Genomic DNA, 12,357 nt, shown 5'->3' on the forward strand with positions numbered 1-12,357 from the left:
GTGAAAAAATATATGATACAAAATGTGTTATAGTGAGAGGCAGCACTCGAGCCATTTTGCATTCTTGTGTGTATACGGGCATGTGCTAATGTTTAACAGTGTACACATCATTTAAGAAACATCCTACATAAATGCTCAGTTCTGTAATCAGAGGTTGAACTGCAAAGTAGTGTTTATTTTTAGTTATATTGCAGGTAACATTAAGGGATAAAGGACTTCATATATGTATATTTAAAAAATTAAACAGAAATATCAGCTGTTTTTTAGAAGACTATCCTTAGAAGTATGTTAGTGTATGATACAGTCTTAAAAAAATTTTACAAAGCTCACAGAAATCAAATAGTGAAATGGTATATTTAAAGCATCTGAACATGACATTTCCTCATCAGCACTCTAAGGAAAGCATGCAAAAGCTATATTCGCTGCATCAAAGACCCACCGTAAACTTTGAAAGAATGGCTCATGTTACAGTATTATGCTATTCCAGGCTGAAAAACTGTGAGAAGCAAAGTTACACAACGATACTCAATATCAAAGGATATTTCTGATTTCATCTAAAGTGCTGTCAAGTAGCAGAGCCTACAAGACTACACCTGAATTTATCAAGTTCTTAAAGCTTTTTAGAGTTCCAGGCATTGCTAATTGCAGTCTGAATTTAATAGATCTATCTGTTCTTTTTCAACCATGCTCATATAAGATTTCTGCAGCAACACATATTTTTTACGATGTTCTGCTAGAATTCTTCATGTTTCCACAGAGTTATAGTTACTTTTCTTGCACCAATGAAAAACCAGACATTTCAACTGTTTTTTACCAAAACTACAAAACAAATGTGTCATCAAGTTTTTGTTTCCTTACCTCAAACCCAAAATTATAACCCTGAATCATGGCTTCCCGGTAGTATTGCTGCAAAGTGGCAGATTCAGATTCATCAACTTCAGCATCAAACTCAGATGTGAACATGTGATCAACTCTGTCAATGGCACTGCTTATCTTATTGCATAGCTGTAATGCATCACTCTGAGTAACAACAACAAAAAGGGATGGGGGGCATCAAATTATTATTTGTATTCTACAGTTGACAAGACTAAGGCAAACATGAATCTAACAATTACATTATTTTAAATGGAAATGTACTTTAATGACATGACAATTAATTCAGTCTTGGAAAAACACACACTTTCCAGCAGTTGCACTAAGCAAGTCTTATAATTAACTGAAGTATTATAATTAAGTTTGTTTGCTTGAGTGAAATTAACTCCTTAACAGGAGGAAATGTAGGGACCTGATACTGCAACTTCAACCTAACAAATCTTTGCTTTTCCAGGTCCTCAAAAAAACCCAAACAAACAAACAAACAAAAAAACCAACAACAACAAGGAAAACCATCATCCAACCAAAAAAACCACCAGAAAAAAAAAAACAAAACACACACACACACCAAAAACAAGCAAAAAAACAGAGACCTAGAGACCTACCCACTTTTACATCACAAAGCAGCCATCTTCTCCAAATATGGGAAAAAAGAGTTGTTTCTTGCAGATCATGGATTTTGATAGAATGTATTTTTATGAAATCAAACACTTTCTTTCAATTCAATAGTGCTCTCATATGAAGATCTATTTATACTGTTGCTATTAATATTTCTATTGCATTATGGACTTGTCTCCCACTTACCCAGTGCAAAAGTGATTACACTAATATTGCTCAAAAATACAAATCCTTTGCGAAAACAGAATGAAAATTCTACTGAAAGTGAAGTCCATAGAGGTTGCATAAATTACTATTGCAGAATATGTCATTAGCATTGCAATCAAGTCTCCTTACACATGTTTACTTACTAGTGAGCAAAGCACCATCAATTTTGACTGAGATAATCTCAAAAACTGCCTACCTTTAGCTGTTGTAGAGCTTTGGCGATGACTGGTTGGCTGGATGTCTGTTCCTGGCGCAGAGATATGAGCCCTTCAATAGACTGCTGGAAAGCTTTTCTCTGACTCACAAGGTGGGCAGATTGAATGACGACAAGGAGGAGGTTATCAACCTAGGAATACAAGATACCAACTCTCATCTTATGAGTAGGGCTCTATTAGGGCAAATGCCACAGCAAGTTTTCAAGGGGAATATACTCCTATTCACTTCTGGAAAGGTTTGGGAAACACTGTATTAAAATTATCTTCAGAATAGTTACACACAGAAAGGCAGCATCTAAGCAAAATAATTATATTTTCTCAAAGCAGATGGAGGTAACAACCATTACATAAATAAGCAGATTTTATCCAAGGAATGTAGTACACTTCATGACAAAAAAATACTATTGAACAGGGAAAGCCACAGATCTACCACACAGTATTTGCTCAGATTTTGAAAATTATTAAAATGTAAGAGTATGTTTTGGAAACCAGAGCTCTGATATTGCAGAAGTCTATAAAAGTACACAGTCACAGACGATGTTGCCTTTGCTGTGGCACTATGAGTCACATACTAAGCTCTGTTGATTTCAAGCTACAGACAATGCATCTGCAACAAGTTACTCACAAAACAAGACCTACTTCATCCATATTTGCAATACCTCATTCACAAAGAATATTTTTATGCTCAGAAGTCTTTAAATGTTGATGGGATTCTTCTATTTTATGAGTACTTTTTATATAACACCTTACATTTTGTCTAGTTTGCAAAACATGTTTTTTAAAAAGACGGGACACAATCTTTCTGAAGGACTTTTTACTTCCTAACCTTTCAATACTGGATTTTAAAAAATTAATGAAGTGTTACACACATACATATATAAACACATACACAAACACACAGTGTTTTATGTGCATTTACATAAGTCAGACAGAATACCATTTGCAAACCAAATCCCATCTTTTGCTGTTTTCATTTTCTGAATGAAATGCTAACTTTGATAAAAGTCCAAGGAAATTCTAAGCACTAAATCAAAGGCTATTTTTTTATTGTTCAGTCTGGAAGAAGTAACATGCTTGCACGTTAAAAACAGTAGTGTGTACAGGAGTGACTTTTCCAATTGCCTGTAACTGCTAGAGCCCTCTGAATGCTAGGGGCCAGGCACAGTGACATGGAAAGTCACTCTGTTCGTGGACTGTAGAGCCCATTTATGGTAGGGATCCAAGGAACTGCATGACATACTGAAAGGAAAATTCACTTCGTTTAACATAAGGCTATGAGAAGAGGAGGGGCAGGGAGCTGCAGCTGGCTCAGTTGCTAGAGTGTAGCAGAACTGCTGGCAGGGAACCCCTGTTGGCTTGGGATGAAGGAAAGTATGACTGGAAAGATTTCTTCCTGCAGAACTGTTGAACATCCAGTAGCTTCCACAGAAATTTAACTTTAAATGTCACAATTCATCCAAGATCGACAGCAACTGGTTGCATGCCTCAGTGTATGGAAAACATACAACTGCCACACGTTCTTGAAGACTGGTGACTTCTTAATAAAATGGACAGTATTCAAGTCCTATCCACACTTCTGATACTGAACACCCAACTAGATATTGAAAGTATCTCTTTACAATAAAAGTCCAACCCTGAAAAATGCATGTTGTAGAGATTAATCCTCCTAAGAAATGCTAAAATCCATTGAATTTAACACTTGCATTAACACAACTAAGAATCAATCCTATCCTTGAATTTAACTTTTTTTACCTATAAAAGGACACATGCCTCACTTAAGTTACCATGGTTAATCTGAAAGGATAAGCATTCATAGAATTGTGGAGATCACATGGACACGGGAAAAAAAACCAAAACCCACCTGCATGGTGCGCAGTGTATCAACAGTTTCTACTTGTGGCACTACTTTGACCGGCTGACCCTCCCATGCACTCCAGCTGTCATCTAATTCATGGTCTTTGTCACTGTGTTTGGTCATTAGTAAATAGGCCTCATATGCAACCTCATCTGAATCCTTTGAGCAATCCTTTCCAGCAGCTGCATTGAGGAGCTGCAAAATCACAGATTTTTCCCCTGCAATACTATTTGGTACGAATACTTGTAAACTCTCAAGTCCAGGGATTTGTACCTGTAGAAAAAACATAAAAATATACTGAATGAGTGAATCTCACTGTCTTCTATAATAGATAAAATAGATATATGTCATCTCATTTAAGCAACGGGAAGAGTTTCCATCTTAAACAGCTGTATAATATACATACTAAAACAATACATTCAGCCATTTTTGCACTAAAAGTCAAAATGCATTATAAGAAATCATTTGTTTTGAAATCCACTACCTCTGTACATCTGTACAACCTTCAATGACATCCTTCCTTGCACCTTCAATTGATGCATCTACATATTCTTCTAAAGGCATCTTGTTACAAAAAAGTCCAATTTCACATAAAATATATATACACACATATTTAAAAAAGTAAATTAAAGTAAATTAGGCAAGACTAATTTAAGACTTATGAAGCATACACTTTTAAGACTGGAATATTAAAAGAAGAAAAATTCCTTCAGGATCTCTAAGAATCCACACATTTCTCAATGTCTACAAAAGATAAGAGTAAGCAAAAATATGGCTAAAAAAAAGTCAGTTATTCTTTTACTATTCACGAGAGATAGATTAAGTATAAGAAGAGTGTTCTCTTGTAATAGAATACTACTTATACTACTTAAAAACCACTTCTGCATTATATCTGTCACATTGGTAACAATAACCAAGTCAGGCATCAGAATCAGACTGTGCAAACAGTAAAATAGTTGATACCTGTGATTTGACATGAAGTAACTGACTTATAGTGAAGTTTAATTCTCTCTTTTCAGAGTTTGATGTCATCAAGCTAAGACAAAACACTGCACTCAACATTTTTACCATTAGGCAGACATATTTTATAATTAAAACCATTATAACCTGTAGGTCAATGTAAAAACTAGTTGTTACTGAAAGCTAAAACAGTTTCCCAAAACTAATGAGCATCTGATTGAAAAGGCTGTTAAAAATTTTAACGCCCTACATGATGTTAGAGGGCCAATATATGAAGTGTTATCACCAAAATGTGTGTCATTTTGAGTGGTGAAAAAAAGGGGAGAAGTAATACATAAAGAGGGATAAATCTCGAGATCCAAACAGCCTATCTAGATTATTTAACCCATGCACTTACAAAGATTTTTCAAACTCAAGATTCAATTTTTTCTTCAAAACATATGCATAAGAACAATGATACTATCTTTAACGAAAAGGTCTACCAAATTTAATATTGTGTCTTAAAGCAGCCAAGAGTGGATACCTGGGGAAAAACACTTTTAAAAAGTAAACATATACTGATTTCCCTGACTATTCTCCCACTCTTAAACAATTCACAGACTAGGGTCCTCCTTTCCTCCATGTATTTAACAACCCTTTATGAACTTTTCTCCTATGAATTTGTCGGTCTCCCCTTGAATCAGTTTAGCAATCATTTATATAAATCTAACAAGAATTTTGTCACGCAAAAGTTAGTAGATTATTTCCCAATTGGGAATTATAGATATTAAATGTATGGAAGGACAAAAAAAGAACACCAGATCCAATTAAATTTAATCTGTTGAAGAAATTGATTTACTTAAATTCAAACTACAATCAAGACTTGTTGACCTAGGAATTTTTAAGGAATAAAGTGCAAAACCATAAATGTGGAATTTATAGTGCAGAAAATATCAGGCATTGAGGTTTAACCTACTTCTGCTGTACAACAGTTTTCTAGCAACAGTTATTCTGGAACAGAACACAGTCCCTGCATTTCTCACATCCTTAGTACTCTCAAGGAAGCTCACTAGAGCGGACCTCCACTATAATATTGTTGCTGTATAAAAGCACACAAAACACAGGTCTGTAGTCTGAGATTATCTACTTAAACATGTCCAATTACTGATGTATGTGTTCACTTCAAACTTTAAAACATTTATTTTTCATAACACTCCCTACTAAGTGTTATTACTCCCCTCTCACAAATGAGTAACTACTATTGAAGCAAAATGGGTTTTCCTAAGTCACAAAGAGAATCTTCGGGAAGAGAAGGAATTAGACACCGATTTCCCAGAACACAGACTAGCATTCTCACTCACACAAACACAGGTACAGAAAATAATTGGACTGCCACAATTCCATATTAAATACATGACATTTTAAATGCTGACATGCCACATTACAGAATTGAAAGTATGTCAATAAATAACCTTTGACATTTTGCTTAGCATCCTCACTCTACTTTCATGCCTCTAAACTGAATTTACCTTCACGTACTCTTTTACTTTCAGAGCGTTCAGAAGATCTCGTGCAGAGGCCGACAATGCAAATTCTGCTGCTATTTCAAGGTCCTACAAGTAATGACAAAACAAAAGAATACGCTTTCAGACTAAATTTCTTTAAAGCATATAAATACGATGAGACTCTACTGTTAACTTACCTTCCTCAGCATCTTAGCAAAACCAAGAGCTTTGGAGGCCCTTTCTCTAGCTTCATGAAACAGTTCTTTGAGTGCTCGGCTGGTCTCTATAACAGACCTCCTGAAACATTGGTAAGAATGAAGTGACAATGTTTTAATAAATCATATTGCATTTTTATAGCTATTAGAAAGTAAGAATTATTTATATATATGTCAATAGAAAGAGCATAGAAAAGATAAATATTTACAAGCAGCTGACTGAAATAAATTGAACTTGTGCAGGCACATTTTTGATAAGGATATAAAACCTGAATTTAAATTTAAAGAATAAACAATCTCTCATACCCTGAACTAAAAAGAAGGTTACTAGGCTTCAAACGAACAAAATGATGGTTCATTACAACTGCATACAGAAATATCAGCAATAAAGTCTCTGGAGTCTTGTATTTACAAAATTTTCATTCTAAGAAATAAAATGTGGTATGTACCTGTCAGGGGTATAGAAACATGAGTGTTTATTATTATTAAGCTGAAGGGCTTAATACCTGATTTCATCTGATGCAGTACTGTCATCGGCACTGGCCCAAAATTCATCACAACTGTCTTGTAGTCCAGAATCTAAAAATATTCCTGTAGATTTCAGCAGCATCCCTGCAATATCACTGTAGCAACAGAAATGGTAGAACTTCAGAGTCTTATTCAGGAAGCATGGCACCTTAAACTTCTTCCTACTCTGTCCAACACAAGAGAGCCGTGTTGCCAAGTCCGCCTGCAGAAACAAGCAGCATCTTGGGGGGCCTCAGTTACTCTGTGTGCACAGGGCTAGCAGGAACAGGGACTTCCCATAGAAGCAGTCATTCCTGTTATAGCTAGAGTAACAGCAATCTGCACTTACTGCATCCTATAGCTACAGTCATTGTTATAAACCATAAATTCCCAAAGACTATCAACTGCTTACTGAGGCCTCAAGAAGCCCAATCTGGGAACCCTGAACAAGTGCTGACTTGAATACGTATCTGGTGCAAATCAACATCGTAAGCAGAGAAATTAAATAAAACCTACCAGAATAGTTTTCCAGCTTGAGCTTCACCTCCTCTTATATAAGGAGTTATTTCTTTGGTGAAATTCCATTCTTCCTCCAACAGATTTTTTAAACTATGAGACGCTTGAGGTAACTGCTGTAGCATTTGGATCCAGCTTCGCATATAATCAAAGTAAACCTGTACATGGAAAGAGATAATGTAAACAGAAATTGTTACACAATGTGCAACTAAGGACTACAGCTTCTCAAATCAACAAACAACCTCAATATTATACAATTTGTAGAAAATATTTCTACAACATTTTTCATTTGCTATGACTGAAAATGAGCTACGTGCTTCCACACAAAATGTGCAATTTATGGCTTCGGAAGTAGAAAGTGCTACTTTAGTATTAAATACTATGTCTCCATGATACCTTCCTGAAAATATTGACAGTATCATCACCTTACTTGCTGTGCTCCTATTCACCATTGCATCAGTGAATACCCACAGTGGACAGAGTTTTTAAAGCTGAACTACTGAAAACCAGTTTCTAAATCTTTTATTAACTGGATTACTCTAAAAGGTTTTATTTGAACATACGCTCCTGGATATGGGTAAATGCAGTGAACAGGCTTCTCAGGTTCTACATTATACCTTGTGTTCCCTTATATCAAGTCTTATCTCTCACCTTTTTTAATTGTTATTGTTTTAAACCAACATAAGAATCCAGTTAAGTACAATTCTTCTTCAAACATCTGCCCTTCAGGATCATATTGAATGCAGAAAATTAGCTGCAATTCGCTTTAGTTCAATAATCCATAACATCAAGCAATGTCCCTCCTTAGAAATGGCTGAGACACTTCCTGTTGGTTTCAGGTATTTTCAGACAACACTGTAATAATGCCAAGATCATAGAATCACAGAATGATTTGGGTTGGAAGGGACCTCAAAGATCATCTGGTTCCAACCCCCCTACCATGGGCAGGGACACCTTCCACTAGATCAGGTTGCTCAGAGCCCTGTCCAACCTGACCTTGAACACTTCCAGGGAGGGGGCATCCACAACTTCTCTGGGCAACCTGTTCCAGTGCCTCACCATCCTCAAAGTAAAGAATTTCTTCCCAATATCTAATCTAAATCTACCATCTTGCAGTTTTAAACCATTACCCCTCGTCCTATCACAAGACTCTCTGATAAAGAGTCCCTCCTCATCTTTCCTGTAGGCACTCTTTGAGTACTGGAAGGCTGCCATAAGGTCCCCGTGGAGCCTTCTGTTCTCTAGGCTGAACAACCCCAACTTTCTCAGCCTGTCTTCATAGGAGAGGTGCTCCAGCCCCCTGATCATCATTGTGGCCCTCCTCTGGACCCACTCGAGCACATCCATGTCCTTCTTATGTTGGGGCCCCAGAGCTGAACGCAGTACTCCAGGTGGTGTCTCACGAGAGTGGCGTAGATATGGAAATCCTTAACACTCTGCTCTGGGTTAGGTAGGTACTGTGTTCTGATAGGCTGTCACCCCATTCTTGACTTTATTTAATTCGCTTTTCACTCTCAGCCTAATTCCTCTTCCAGTCCTCCTCTTGGCTATCTTGCCAGGAACACCCTATAACAGCCTATACAAGGAGTCCACAGGAAAAGACAAAGAATAAGTTCCACAACCCACCCCTCATTAATCCCATCTTAACCTCCTGATTTCGTACAAGTTTCCCCTATCCCTATTTTCAGTCCAGATCATCTCTTCAGCTCTCTTTGCCCAGCTGTCCCAATCTTCTGACAATATTGACCATTCATCCAATCCTCCTCCCCTGCTGCTGGCACTACAGTAACCTGCAACTCTGAACAGGCACAAACTGTGATTCTTTGAAGTCTGATATATTTATTCCTATTTACACAGTCTTGTTACCATCCCTTTCAAGACCTACAAAAACCAAAATGCTAATACAATTAAAACTGCTGCCAAAGCTCAAGCTCTTGCCTCAGAGCACAAAAACATTACAACTACCTAAAAAAAACAGGTATGGAATTTCAAAATGGACAAGATGAACCATTTTCCTTTGATCTAGCCAGGTCATTTCTGCTGGAAGTCTCTAGAAATTTCAGATGGAGATGAAGGCAGGCACGCAGCATAAGAAACTTCAGGTAAAGCATTATATTTTCACCACTGTAGGCAATGAAAAGCATGTAATAGGAAAATCCATGCGTACTCAACAACAGATGGTACCAACATGTCTGCTGAGAAAACACTAGTGATGAGGTATTGAGGTGTATCTTGTTTTTTTTTCCCCCAGAATAGTGAGGACAAAGCTCAAACAACTCACAAAAGAATAAAAATTAGTCACATCCAAGGGAACAGTAATTTAAACTCAATTTACTAAAGAATATTTCATTTAGTATCTTTCAGAGGCCAAGTGTTTGTCTTGAAAATACTTTTGTGTTTAACTTATTACAATAATGAATACACATTAAAAATAAGGTATCATTAATGGATGAATGCAATACCAAGATATTAAGACATGATATTAGTGAAACAATTGTATTTTTTTTTTATTCAATACTAAAAGGTTATTAAGTTCTATTTAGAAACCATTTTATTATAAATACAGGCAATTTACAAGTATACTGTACCACAGTCCAGTAAACAAAAATCAGTATTGCTAAAATGGCAATGGCTACTGTGTTACCTTTACAAGTCTGTTAAAACAATAAAATTAAAGTAGTACAACAACAAAAAAAATTAACAAGATCTATACCCAACAAGGACAACAGATTTGTATTAGCAGTATTCAGATTAATACACTTACTAGAACTCCAAATATTTTCTCCTGTTTGAAGCTTACCATTAACATTTTATGCAGGTCCTCTTCAAAAGAATCAATGTTGCAATCAATCTTTTGTAAGTCATCTAATACCTCTCGTAACATAAACTGGTAATATTGCTTCATTAACAGGCCACCCTTCAGAACCTCTTTACACTCTCTCACTAGCTGCAAGAGAAAAACCCCAAAACTGCCATCAGTCAAGACATTACTCTTAAATTCCCCCTGGGAAGTGAAAGTTTAATTTGACAATCCAGTTTGTCTAAATATGTTGGTTTACCACTACATAATTTCTGCAGTTTTTAGAAATGCATACAGTTGCTCTACATGTCCGCAGGAAAGATGTGACTAGTTTTCCAGGATTATTTAATTGCCATCATGCCATTTCCCACATAACTGTAAATGGAGATGGAGGCGGACGTTTCAGGCTTCATTCCCTGCATAGCGCTACAGCAAGCAACTTACTGGGTAGTTATAAAGTTTAGAAGTGGGCAGGAGGGCTCACAATCATCAAATCACCAGTTTAAACGGAAGCAAGTCAGCAATAACATGCAATGTGTTTGACAGATGCTTAGAGACCTATGAGAAGTGTTTTACTACAGGAAGCTCATTGTCAATCTATGGGGCAGGTGTCCATAACTCTAAAACCCGTACCAGGCCTGAAAACAGTTGCTGTTTCTTTTGTTGTTTCCCTCGGCACAGTTAACATGAGGAAAGCTATCTTTTCAACCACAGAAGTGGTCACTTTGGCCAAACAGCTGTCACCCCTCCCTGAAAGCTTACAGCTTTTATTTGTTTGAAGAAATGTGCACAACCACAGACATAGGAGTGCAGACAGCAAGAATGGTTTCGAACCTACACTAACTTTCTTTCAGAAGTCCTTCCAGTGCTAAGTGTGTATTCTTCTGAAATCATCATCAGTCTCCAGGTCTGACAACCCCTGACCTTTTCTGAGCAACAGCTTCATTAAACTGAGAGTCTGAGAGGAAGAGAGGGGGTCATTTGGAAGGTCAGAGGGAACAGAACTGGTGGTTTGTTAATCTGCTTTTTAAAAATCGTGTATAACGGCTATCCTGGCAAAATAATATATCAATATAGTGGACTCAATGCATGAGAAATTATAATAGTATGAAAGCAAAAAAACATACAATAATGTTATTAATATGACAAGAGTCTTTGGAATCTTTTATAGGCCAGAACACATTACACTGTGCTCCCCTGAGCACAGTGTATTATAAGGGTAATATTCTGAACTCTGTAGTTTAAAACTTAACAATAGTTAGGTGAGAAAGGAAAAAAAAATAGTAATTTTTTATAAGGTGGAAATCCAGTAATGACACATGTATATCCATAATATGTCATATATTTAAAAATGAATGTGCACTCTTCACTCACCACTCACTCACATCCAGTGTAATCTGTGTTAACCTATTGGGGTTTTTTGCCCTTGGATCCACCAAGAAAAACATAACTTGTTCAAAGAATTTAAAATTGGTATTTAACTACCCATTATTCACAGAGACACATGGGACTTAGCAATATCACTTATCCATAAAACTTTACTATACAGTATGGCATACCTTACAGATACAAGCAAAGTTCATTCCTAAAACTTGCAGAGAGTAACATTTGTCTATTCCAAAATAAAAGTCTCAAAACTTCATTAAAAATAGAGGGTTTTTTGTTTAAATAATGTTGCTATACAGTGATGTGTAGTGCTATTGAATAACAGAATATAGGATTTTAAAAAAACCCTGTAGTGCTAATTTTTTATTAAACAGAACACAGTAACTAGTCAGTACATCGTGGCCCTGCTCCAAGCAGTCACTTGTCAGAAACCAGGTAGGTGTGAATTTTCACTTTTCAACTAGGTCAGACTACCTTAGTGTTAATGCATACCGCATGACAATAACAGACCATAAGCAGTCTGCACAAAATGTTGATGGCTGACATAAGGACTGTTGACCCAAAAATTCCAGGGTTAAGAGCTGTTAAGAGATGTTAAGATCATCTAGACAGACTCCTGATCGGTTTTCCCCATCCAAACACACGTCCTTTAGCTGGCTGCTTCTTTAATCATTAAAATGTGTTCAAATACTACCTGGTTAGCAAGTGTGTGGATAACAGA

The 12,357-nt window shown here is 36.5% G+C and overlaps 1 protein-coding gene across 5 annotated transcripts in view; it reads right to left on the reverse strand.

The window, feature by feature from the left end:
- Positions 1-12,357, reverse strand: part of MAP3K4 (mitogen-activated protein kinase kinase kinase 4) — a 73,654-nt gene that overhangs the window by 30,638 nt on the left and 30,659 nt on the right. For all 5 annotated transcript variants that reach the window (XM_082305955.1, XM_082305953.1, XM_082305954.1 and 2 more), the window contains exons 5-12: positions 10,251-10,397; positions 7,451-7,608; positions 6,934-7,050; positions 6,410-6,509; positions 6,237-6,320; positions 3,775-4,041; positions 1,895-2,044; positions 859-1,020 (exon numbers count right to left, since the gene is read on the reverse strand). In XM_082305955.1, coding sequence (XP_082162081.1) covers positions 859-1,020; positions 1,895-2,044; positions 3,775-4,041; positions 6,237-6,320; positions 6,410-6,509; positions 6,934-7,050; positions 7,451-7,608; positions 10,251-10,397 — 1,185 coding nt within the window. The remainder of the gene's footprint in view (positions 1-858; positions 1,021-1,894; positions 2,045-3,774; positions 4,042-6,236; positions 6,321-6,409; positions 6,510-6,933; positions 7,051-7,450; positions 7,609-10,250; positions 10,398-12,357) is intronic.

Source organism: Platalea leucorodia, assembly GCF_965183815.1.
Source record: "Platalea leucorodia genome assembly, chromosome: 3".
In the NCBI taxonomy this organism is placed as follows: Eukaryota; Metazoa; Chordata; class Aves; order Pelecaniformes; family Threskiornithidae; genus Platalea; species Platalea leucorodia.